This window comes from Lichenostomus cassidix, chromosome 21 (assembly GCF_008360975.1).
Source record: "Lichenostomus cassidix isolate B80296 chromosome 21, HeHo_3.0, whole genome shotgun sequence".
Taxonomy (NCBI): Eukaryota; Metazoa; Chordata; class Aves; order Passeriformes; family Meliphagidae; genus Lichenostomus; species Lichenostomus cassidix.
This window is the reverse complement of record NC_139501.1, coordinates 1,331,459-1,342,697: the sequence shown is the minus strand read 5'-3', so window position 1 is coordinate 1,342,697 and position 11,239 is coordinate 1,331,459. Positions and strand designations below refer to the sequence as shown.

At 57.1% G+C, this 11,239-nt stretch overlaps 1 protein-coding gene across 2 annotated transcripts; it reads left to right on the top strand.

The window, feature by feature from the left end:
• Positions 1 to 359: 359 nt before the first annotated feature.
• On the top strand, positions 360 to 2,560 carry HES4 (hes family bHLH transcription factor 4). 2 transcript variants are annotated; one of them, XM_085079890.1, is made up of 4 exons: positions 360 to 752; positions 838 to 933; positions 1,026 to 1,113; positions 1,526 to 2,560. In XM_085079890.1, the coding sequence occupies exons 1-4, from the start codon at positions 540 to 542 to the stop codon at positions 2,113 to 2,115; spliced, it is 987 nt and encodes a 328-aa protein (XP_084936016.1). In that variant the 5' UTR covers positions 360 to 539; the 3' UTR covers positions 2,116 to 2,560. The 2 variants fall into 2 exon arrangements, with proteins under 2 accessions (XP_084936016.1, XP_084936017.1); XM_085079891.1 differs by having other exon boundaries at positions 361 to 650.
• The last annotated feature ends 8,679 nt before the right edge of the window (positions 2,561 to 11,239 follow it).

Below are 11,239 nucleotides of genomic sequence, written 5' to 3'. Positions count from 1 at the left end.
GGGCGAGCGGCGAGCGGGGCCGCGGCCGGGGCCAGCGCGGCGGTGTTCGGGCCGGCCCCGCCCGCGCTCTGCCCTCACGGCCCCCCTCCCGCCCCGCCCGCCCCACGTGGCCGCGCTGAGGGCCGGGGGCGTGCCCTGCGCGCGTGACGGGGCGGGGCGGGGCTTCCCCTCCTCCCCTCCCCGCGCGGGGAGCGCCGCCGGCCAATGGGAGCGCGGGCAGCGCGGGCGCCGGGCGCGGGCCGGGCGCTGATTGGCCGGGCGCGAGTGTGGGAACGGCGGCGGCGGCGGGTTCACACGAATGGGCGCCGCCGCTGCCGCCGCCGCCGCCGGGCTATAAAAGGGCGCGGGCGAGGGGCGGGGGGCGCACCCGCCGCCGCCGCACGCCCCGCGCCGCCGCACGCGCCCCGCGCCCGCCGCCGCACGCGCTCGCCCGCCCGCCGCCGCGATCTCGCCCCTCCGGTCCCTGTCGCCGGTCGCGGCTCCGCTCTCCCCCCACACCCCCCACCTCCCGCACCGAACCGAACCGTACCGTGCCAGCCATGCCCGCCGACACGGGCATGGAGAAACCGACCGCCTCGCCCATCGCCGGCGCGCCCGCCAGCGCCAGCCACACGCCGGACAAGCCGCGGAGCGCCAGCGAGCACCGGAAGGTAAATGGAGGAGGAGGAGGAGGAGGAGGAGGAGGGTGCCGGTCGGGGCGCAGCAACGGTGGCGGCGGAGCTGGATGGCGACAAGCCCGCGGCCGTGCTGAGGTCGGTGCCGCTCGGGGGATGCGGTGCGGTGTTGGGGCTCCCGGGGTTGTGCGGGGCGCGCTGACCGGCTCCGCTCTCCCCGCAGTCCTCCAAGCCCATCATGGAGAAGCGGCGCCGGGCGCGGATCAATGAGAGCCTGGGGCAGCTCAAGACGCTCATCCTGGACGCGCTCAAGAAGGACGTAAGTGGGGCTGCGGGGACAGCGGGGACAGCGGGGGCAGCGGGGGCTGTCCGGCCGCGGGCAGCCCTGACCCAGCCGCTCTTGTCCCGCAGAGCTCGCGGCACTCCAAGCTGGAGAAGGCGGACATCCTGGAGATGACCGTCAAGCACCTGCGGAACCTGCAGCGGGCGCAGATGACCGGTGAGTCTGTGCCCGGGGGCTCTGTGCGGGGCACCGGGGATCGGGAACAGGGCACCGGGATCGGGATCCGGACCGGGATCAGGGCACCGGGGATCGGGATCCGGATCGAGAGCCTGGGACAGAGGACGCGGACAGGGATCCGGACAGGCGACAGGGGACAGGGAACGGGGCTGCAGACCAGTGCGTGGGGACAGAGGACGAGAGAACGGGAACTGGCGACAGGGACGGGGCTCCTTACAGGGAACCTGGCTGGGGACAGATCACCGGGAACCCGGCTGGACAACCGGGCTTAGGGACAGCTCACCGGGATATACCGTGTCCACACCGGGGCTGGGGACAGACCACCGGGCGCTGGGGACAAGGCAGCCCGGACCTGCCACTCACCTGCCACCCCCTCCTCCTCCCCCCCCAGCCGCGCTCAGCGCCGACCCCACGGTCCTCGGCAAGTACCGGGCGGGCTTCAACGAGTGCATGAACGAGGTGACCCGCTTCCTGTCCACCTGCGAGGGGGTCAACACGGACGTGCGCACGCGGCTGCTGAGCCACCTCTCGGCGTGCCTGGGCCAGATCGTGGCCATGAACTACCCGCCGCCGCCGCCGCCGCCGCCGCCCGCCCAGCCCGCACATCTGGCGCAGCAGCCGCTGCACGTCCAGCTGCCCCCGGCCGCGGCCGGAGCGGTGCCGGTGCCCTGCAAGCTCAACCCCGCCGAGGCGCTGTCCCCGAAGGTCTACGGCGGCTTCCAGCTCGTGCCGGCCACCGACGGCCAGTTCGCCTTCCTCATCCCCAACCCGGCCTTCCCTCCCAGCTCCGGACCGGTTATTCCTCTCTATGCCAACGCCAACGTGCCGGTGGCGGCGGGCGGCGGCTCGGGCAACGCGGCTGCCACCCCCTCGGCGTCGCCGGTGCAAGGCTTGACATCATTTGGGGGCAGCATCGGGCCAGCGTCCCAGGCTGGCAGTCCCATCGGAGAGCGCAGCGAATCCGTCTGGAGACCCTGGTGACTTCCTGCGAGTTATTCCCCATCTCCAAAAAAAAACACCACAAACTCTTGTTGGCTCCGTTGTATGGAGCCCCGGTTATGTTTTGGGGTTTTTTTGGTTTTATTTTTTTTTTTTTAAGCAGATTTAATCAGAAAGGAAGAAAAAGGACCTCGCTATGAACCGTGCTATTTATTATTTTCAGAGGTTGGGATCTCGACTTGTATTTTTACTCCTTTAAAAATGCCTTTATTTGAGATACATTTTTTTAAGGAAAAACAAACAGAAAAAAAAACAAATAAACGAGAGATAGTTTTGTAACAGATATTCGAAAAAGTTATAATGCCAAAGTTGTTTGTATCCCGTCGGTCCGTGGGTGTGTGCGTGCCTGTGTCGAAGACTTCCAAAAACGAAAAGAGAAAAAACAAAAAAATGCAGGTGTTTCAATAAAGGAACTCTTTGAAATAGATTTTTTTTTCCCCCCCACCATTTCCTTTCATTTTGTTCGAGGGTGGGCATGGACGAGCTCATCCTCTGTGTGCAAAAAAAAAAAAACAAACTAGGAATGAACTTTATGCCCTTAAATCAGGATATTGGGTAAGAAATTGAGGGGAAAAGCGATGGGGTTGGGGGGGAGAGCGTTAAATATATTGTGAGTTTTGCCGTCAGAAGGATTCCTAAAAAAAAAAAATCTGCTTTCTGCCTGCTTCCCAAAATCCTGCTGCTTTCCCCAGCTCGGGGAGGGGGTGTGGGCTGCACAGAAGTTACTCTCCGACCCACAAAAGCGGCGAGAGAGTCCGTCCCCATTGTGAGGAGGGTAATTAGGAGGTATAAAGGGTCTCATCGAGTATGCAGCGGGCTCTTTGGCAAGTTGGGAGCCCTATTGAAGCGCCTGGGAACTCGGAGCGGAGGGTTAATGTGTGCCTTTTTTTTTTTTCCCCCCGCCGCTCTCATTGACAGGGCCAGATAGACTCTGATACTCAATGCTGTTGTAAATTCAATTGCCTGGCCTCACAATGCCCACCTCATAAAAGAGAATAACTCGGGGTTGTGGCTTTTTCTTCGCCGCGGAGGCAGGGGGACCGAGGAAAAGACAGTTTTGCCACCCATTCTGACTCACCCCCGGCACTTGAATCGTGGCCAAGTGGAAGCAATTGCAGCCTCTCGCGCACGGAGAATGAACCGCTTCCCATTGTCGCCAATTAATAAGGCCGCGGTGGGCAGAAAAGACCACGAGGAGGGAAGGCTCGGGGTGGAAGGGGAAGCTTTGTGAGCTCTGCTCCAAATCGGCGAGGTGGGGCTGTGCTGGAATGTCCAGGAGAGTCGCCAGAGGAGGTGGGAGAGCCCAAGGCAGGGCGAGAGGCATTCCCAGCCTTGGCTGGGGGTCTGTGGGATCCCTAATTCCCCTGATTCCCCCCTCCCCTGGGGGATTGTCCTGGTGGGTGGGCAGGGAGGGCTGAGCCCCAGCAGCTCAGGGAAGGAGCTGATCTTTGCAGAGCATCCAACAACACAGACCCGGGGATTTTTATTATTTTTATTTTTTTTTTCATACTAGAAACGCAATTCCATCTCTCCAGCTCTGCCCCTATTAACAACCAGGCTGCAGCTTCTGTGAGAACAGGGATTTTTATTTTTATTCTATTTTTTCAGACTAGAAACGCAATTCCATCTCTCCAGCTCTGCTCCTATTAACAACCAGGCTGCAGCTCCTGTGAGCGCAGGGCCTGTGGCTGCGTGTGCTGGGGGGTATAAAAAGCAGATTATCGGCTCCTGAAGGCTTTTTACAGCTTCCTGATGGCTCAGGCGCGGCTCGATAAAGGGGCTGGGGCTGCTCGGAGCCTGGTACCGATCCAGTCCGGCAATTCCTGCGCGCCGCGGCGGTGGGCAATCGATCAGTCTGCCGAGTCCTCCATCAGCCCAGCCGAACGAGGGATCCATTCGAATCAGGAGGTTCCCAGGAGGTTTTGTTATGCAATCACAGACATAAAATCATGTTACAGCAATTCTCCTCCATCCCCCACAGCCGGGCCCTACCCCTCCTCGTCTGTCTGAAGAAGGCTTGGAAGAGCAGATGAAAGCCTGGCTGTCGCCTGCCTGAAACCAAATCCCTCCCCGGGGCAGCCCCGCTGTGGCCCTCGGTGGCCAGGCCATGCCGAGAGGCAGAGAATTCCCTTTATCGCGGTGAGGCTGGCAGGGCTGAGCGCTGGGAGCAGGCAGAGAGAAAAAAGCTCTGCCGTGAGTGGGTTTGGAGTGATTGCAGCGCTGCAAACATGCCAGCAGCGCCGAGCTCCCCGGGGAGCGCGGGGGAGGCGACAGGCGCTGCTCTGCCTCCGCAGAGAGACCCCGGCATGTCACCGCGGTGTCACCTCAGCCCCCGGGGAGGGACCGAGCGCTGCCACCTGCTCGGCTTGTGGCCGCAGGGATTGCTCCATACGGGTTGTGCTGCTCCCGGCGCCCCAGGAGCTCCAAATCCTCCCGTGCAATGTCCTTGCCACCAGCTCCAGGTGACATCAGGAGGTGGACAACTCTGCTCCATCCCCAGACCCTCCAGTTCCCCCTTTTTCCAGGTTATTCCCCTACAACGCGCCTCTCCGAAGGCTCCGAGCGCAGCCGCTTTTCCAGAGGGTTCTAAATTTGGCCTCACCCCTTTAAAGGTGGAGGAAAGAGCAAAGTGTGCGACTGCCCGGGGGTGAAAGTCCAAAGGGATGGACGCGGCGGCAGAGCGATAATGGCTCGGTGGAGTTCGGGCAGCCGGGAATTCACGGGAATCACGGAATTTTCGGGGTGTGGTGAGGGGAAGGAGAGGTGGCAAGAGGACAGCGGTGAAAAGCGGAGATTCCTCCTCGTCCTGACCGAACTGGAGCAGCTGCGCCGCTTTCCGTGGGAAGGGATGCGGGGAGAGGTGTTAACGAGCCGTTTCCAGCTCAGCCGAGCCGGGAATGGAGTTCCAGGAGCAAAACTCGGTGGAATGCTCGGCGGGGGCTCAGCTGAGCCTCCACAGCGCTCTGACCCCGCGGGCACCCCGAGAAATCCCGGCCAGGGCGAGGGGAAACTCCTGCGAGGCTCCAGGCAGGAAGCAAAGCCTTCCTCAGCCTGCCCAGGTCAGCGAGGGTGAAGGAAAAACGCCTGGAAAAGCCCTGGAGGTTCTGGATGAGCTTTTTCCCCTTCCCATCTCCCGTCCTGGTGTTTTTGCCTTCTGCTGCCAAGTTTCCCACCGAGCAGGGGGTTGGGAGAGGAGCTGTAAGGATCCTTTCAGGCTGACCCATTCCATGATTTTGGGACAATTTCTGGGATTATCCTCCTGCCTCCCGCAGCTCTTCCCTCACCCTCTGCCTCCAGCAGCCTCATCTCCTTCCCCGCCCGGGAAAAGAGGCTGGAAAAGGGAGCAAAACCATCCCTCCTTCCCCATATTTCCCTTTTCCCGGCAGAAAAGGGCCTGGTGACAGAGGGATGGGGGCTCTGGGGTTGTGTCCCTGACATCCCACAGTCACGGGGAGAGGGATGAGGGCATCCCCGACCCTCAGGGCGGTGACTCGGGCAATCCCAAACCCGCCCTGTCCCTTTGGCTGGAGCATCCCGGAGCCCCCCGGAGCAGGAGGAGGAGGAGGAGGAGGAGGAGCGGGAGCTCGGCTCAATGGATGCAGGCAGCTTTCCTCGGGCTGTTAAGCTGATTAATTGAAATGAAGTTCCTCCCGAGCCTCGGCGCGTTCTTTGAGGTCAGGGTCACCGCACTGAGACGCTTAATCAGATCTTCCCGTTTAGCCCCTCTTAGGCAGGGCTGGAATGCGGCTCTTTCAAAGCCGAGCGCTTGGCGCCAAATTCCTGCTCTATCTCCCTCTCCCATTCCGTGGGAGCTGCACATCCATCACGAGGAAATCAAACCCAACGCCACCGAGCCGGCTCAGGTGAGCTTTCCGCAGCCCGAGCGGGCAGGAAAGGAAATAATGATAATTTATTTAAAAAATCAGCTCCCGGGTTGATGCTGAGGGTGTCAAAAAGCAGGACGGGTGGCTGTCACTGCTGTCCCGGGAAGGGGACAGATGTTTCTGCGTGGAGAACAAATTCCCTCCTCCAGCTGCGGCATTTCTCCGGGGAAGGTGGAGGAGGTTAGGACAAGGTTACCCCGAGCTATTGTTCAGGAAAAAAAGGTTTTTCAGCCGTTCCAGAGCTCATCGCCTGGTTTTGGGATAAATAAATCCCTGCTGCAGGGCTGGGCAGAGGCTCTGCTGCACCACGAATTCAAGCCTGAGAGCTTCCCCAAAGTCCAATTGTTAATCTTTCCGATTAACAGGGACTCCTCCGGACCCTCCCAACCCCCGGCAGCAGCACAGGGTGTTCCTTCCACCGAAGGCACAGCGAAGAACAGAATTATTCCTATTTAATATCGCATTAATGATTCTCCCCGATGGCCTGGGGCTGAAATCTGCCTTTTCAACACGCTGGGCAGGATGAAAAGTGTGACACAAACCCACTGCAGATCAGCACAGGCAACCCGGGAACATCCCAGCCCCCCGGGAATTCTGGTGGAACAGAGCTGATCCCAAAAAAAACCAGCTTTTCCCAAAAGTTCCGGGCAGCAGCCGTGGAGTGGAGTTAAAATTCCCCAATTTCCCGGGGGATGTGGCTCTGCACATCCCTGAATTCAAGAAGTGCTGAGTTTCGCCCTTTAAAAATGGACTTTAAACTGAACAGCAGCATTGAAAGTGTCAATCCTCGATCAGGCAGAGGCCTGGAAGGTTTTAAAGCCTTAAAAAAAAAAAAAGTTTGTTTTCAGCTTGGGTTTTTAGGAATTCTGACCCCACCGGTTGGAGATGCTTTTTTACCCGGGAACATCTCACTGGATTTGCCACAAACTGGGTGAAAAATGCCAAAATTGCTGAATGTTCCTCAGACGTTGGAGTTGGAGAAGATTGGGATCCAAGAATCCTGATTTGGAAGGGACTCACCTCCTTCACATCCTAGAGCAGAGAAGTTGGTGGAGGATGTGAGAATATAAAAGCAGATTTTGTGTGTGTGGAATATATCCCACAGGGGTTTTCTCCTAATCCCTACTCTGCTGTTTAGATTTTTTGCAGAGCAAGAAAAAATTCCATAAATAAAATTATTCCTCCCTGCATCCACCAGTGAACACTTCACCTCTGTCTCCCCATTCCTTTTTATTCCCTGATTTCCCAGCAGGCAATTTTGGGGCAAAATATCCTTTTTTTCCCCCTTTTTTATTTTCCAAATTGGGTCTTTCTGGAAGATCCTGGAATCACAGAATTGGAAGAGACCTTCAGGATGATCCTGTTGTAACTCTCAGCCATGGGCAGGAACACATCTGGATCAATCCCCCCCTCACATCTGGATCAATCCCCCCTCACATCTGGATCAATCCCCCCTCACATCTGGATCAAGGTGTCGCCCACGCCGAGCCGAGTGGGTTTATTTTTTCCCCTCCTGCCTGCTGGAAGAGCACAACTTCTCCCAGGCAAATATTTGTAAACAGCCTTGTTTTCCGAGGAGAGGAAGATTCCAAGGCTGAGCCACAAAAATAGAGCAGAGCAGATGGAAAGGAGCCCTGAGAACCCAGCGAGGCTCAGCAGAGGCAGCTCAGAGCAGCCCCTGATGGGTTTTTGGCAGCGTTTGGGTGCAAAAGCAGGGATGAATGCTGAGCCCAGAGGCTCTGCTGGGATTCCCCTGATCCTCAGGGAGCAGGAGAGGGAGGGATGAGGTTTTCCCCTGGAAGACAAAACAGGATCAGCTGGGAGAGGGAGGCTCAGGCTGTGACCTTGGGTTGGTGTCACTCCGTTTAAAACCTGTCCTTTGGATGGGATGAGGCCGAAAATTATACCAAAATTCCACTCAGTTAGGTGTGGAGCATTTAGGATTCCTCTTTGGGAATCCTAAAACAAATCCCCAACCCAGCAGGGTGCACAGGGTGACTCTGGGATTTTGCACAGAGCAATGGGATAAACCACAGGGATGCTGATTTAATTGGGATCTGAGCACTTTCCACCCTTCCTGATCCCATTCCTCCTCCCCTGGCTGCTCCTGGTGTTTTCCTGCCTCATCCATGTGGGATTTGAGCAAAGCTGAGCTGGAGGATCTCCTTTCATCCTGCAGCATCCCAGGGGCAGAAGAAGGGAAATGAGGAACAAATCCAGGTGTCAAAGCCACCTCTGGGTGTTCCTGGTGCCACCAAGACCCCCATAGAGATCAGGGAGGATGTCAGGAATGCCCACAGCCAGCAGGAATTTTTCAGCATATATCCCTTTTCAAACAGCTTTTCCCTCTCTAAGCCCAGCTGGGAATTATTTTTCCACCACTACAGAGCATGGAAAACCCCTTTTTTTGGGAGATTTGCTCCCAAAGCTGGGAGAAACCGCAAAGAGCTTTATTTACCCTCCAAACACACTCAGCCATGGCCACTGCAGGTTATTTTTAGTGGGGAGCAAAGGGCAGTGACCTGGCTGGGAGGAGGGGAATCCAGGAATCCAGAGGCCTTGGAGTGACTCCACGGGATGGGAAAGGGCAGAGTGTTCTGAGGAGGAGCCTGGCTGTGCTGGTGGCACCACCAAGGTGACCTGGGGACAATCCTTCAGAGCCGCAGTGGTGACAAGGCTGGAAGTGTCCTGGCCTGGGGCGAGAGGAGCTTCCAGATGGGATTGGGGAGGACAAGGTCAGTCCAGGAGTGAGAGATGTAAAATCCTTTGGGAGTTTTTCCTTCATTTCCATTGCTTTTCTTCCTTCTTTCCTATTGCTTTTCTTCCTTCTTTTCTATTGCTTTTCTTCTTTCTCTCCCTTTGCTTTTCTTCCTTCTCTCCCATTGCTTTTCTTCCTTCTTTCCCATTGCTTTTTCTCCTTCTTTTCCATTGCTTTTCTTCTTTCTTTCCCATTGCTTTTCTTCCTTCTTTTCTATTGCTTTTCTTCTTTCTCTCTTTCTTTCTTTCCCATTGCTTTTCTTCTTCCTTCCCATTGCTTTTCTTTATTCTTTCCCATTGCTTTTCTTTATTCTTTCCCATTGCTTTTCTTCCTTCTTTCCCATTGCTTTTCTTCTTTTTTTCCCATTGCTTTTGTTCTTCCTTTCCCATTGCTTTTCTTCTTTCTTTTCCATTCCTTTTCTTCCTTTTCCCCCATTGCTTTTCTTCTTTCTCTCCCATTGCTTTTCTTCTTCCTTCTTTCCCACTCGCTGCTGGGAAAATCCCTGGTCTGCTCTTGGAATAATGGAATCCTGCAATATCCCGAGCTGGATCATGGATCCAGCTCCTGGCCCTGCACAGACATCCCAAAATCCCACCCTGTCCTAGGATCCTGGAGCTCTGGCAGATTTGGGAATGTCACCATTCCTTGTGGAGCCTGGGCAGTGCCTGACACCCTCAGGGGGAAGAATCTTTCCCAAAATCCATCCCAAATCCTCCTGGCACAGCTCCAGCCATTCCCTCACTCCCTGCTATCAGAGAGACTTCCCGTCCCACTGGTTTCCATGGCTGCTGAACTGGGATGGAGACTCCATTAAGGGATTTCCCAAACTTTCATCCCAAATTCATCCCGAATTCCTCAGAGCTGACACAGGTCACTCTGACCTCATAATCTCTCTGCATACAGAGGATTTGGGGTGGTTTTGATGGAAAACAGGGAAGCAAGAAGCCGAATAGAACTCCTTCCCAGCTCTCCCAGCCTCCAGGAATTCGCTCAGCCACCCCATTCCTGCTCCTCTGCAGGGATTTTCCTCCCATCCTCCATTTCCTGCTGCCTCAAACTCCCTCCGAGGATTTCGGACAGGGATGGACATTCCCCACTCCCATCTGCTGACCCTCCAGGATTCCTCAGCCCCCAATCCCACCCACCTCACCCCCTCTCCCTGTCACATCCCATCCCTCAGCCGGGCAGGGCTGCAGAGAAACGTCTGGGCCGAGCCGGGGAATGATTTGCTGCAACCACCGGCTAATAAATGGATGCTGGAAGTCTCCCACCGCTGACCTGTCAGGCTGGGATGGGATGACACATCGGCAGATAACAAACCGGGCTGTCAATCAGGAGCAGCGCCCGACGTGACAGCTCTGCCTAACAACAGCTCTGAGTGACGGCTGCAGGGATTGCAGGCTATGGAACGGGAGCAGAGCTCACATCCAGCTGGACACGGCGCTTGAAAATCCAGGGGAAAACCGGGCAGGTTTTGGGCAGAGATCCTGGTGGTGCTGGCAGCTCCCGTGGGGAGTGGTGAGGGTGGTTTTGTGGGAGCTGTTGGGGCATCCTGGTGGAAATCCCGGGATTTGGGGGAGGCAGCAGAGCAGCTCCAGGCTGGTGTCACATCTGCAGCCCCGCAGAGGTTCATCACACTGCTCACCCCGCAAGGAGAAACCTCCTGATGTCACTGCTCAGCCCTGGCTCTGGCTGCTCCCCAAAAACCGAGCAGCCACCTCTGTCCCCTCTGGGGTGGCCTGGATGTGGCTCTGCTCCGTTGTCCCTCTGTCCCCAGCTCTGGCCGGGGCAGCTCCATGGCCAGGAAGGGTCAATCTGGAAAACACAAAATTCCCTGGAGCAGCAGCTGCTCCTGCTCCTTCTGGCCCCAGAAACTCCATCTGGGGTTTTGGGTTAAACAAACATGGAATCATGGAATTGTTAAGGCTGGGAAATAAATTCAGGGAGTCCCAGCATGGACCCAGCACTGCCAGGCCAACCACAGCACCAAACCTTGTCCCCCAGCGCCACATCCCCACTGTGGATCCATTTTTGGAGCATTTTCAGGGCTGGCCATTCCCCCACTGCCCTGATCCAACGCTTCACCACCCTTCCCGGGCATAAATTTTCCCTGCTATGCCACCTAAACCTCCTCAGGCACGGCTGGAGGGTTTTTCCTCTCCTCCTCTGCAGGACAAGAGGCAGGAATGCCAGGAGGGATGGACAGGGTCAGCCAGGCACTGCAATCCCTGCAGCTTTTGCTGGCGATTCCCTCAATCTGCTGCCAGCCCCAGATCCCACCGGGAGAGCACCTTCTCCCCAGCGGGGTTTGCAGGGCTCTCTCCACACTTCCCCGTCCTCCCCGCCGACTTTCCCCTCCTCCCCGAGCCCTGTCGGCTATTTCGGGCGAGTGACGGAATGCAGGTCGCTGTCCCAGGAGGGGCAGGGGAGGGAAGTCAGCTGGTGAATCACCAGCAGGCCGAGG

Excerpts from the sequence above, each read along its gene's own strand:
- HES4 (XM_085079890.1), top strand. The coding sequence starts at position 540 with ATGCCCGCCGACACGGGCATGGAGAAACCGACCGCCTCGCCCATCGCC. Across the intron at positions 753-837 it reads AAGCCCGCGGCCGTGCTGAG|TCCTCCAAGCCCATCATGGA; the intron begins GTCGGTGCCGCT and ends CTCTCCCCGCAG. Across the intron at positions 934-1,025 it reads TGGACGCGCTCAAGAAGGAC|AGCTCGCGGCACTCCAAGCT; the intron begins GTAAGTGGGGCT and ends CTTGTCCCGCAG.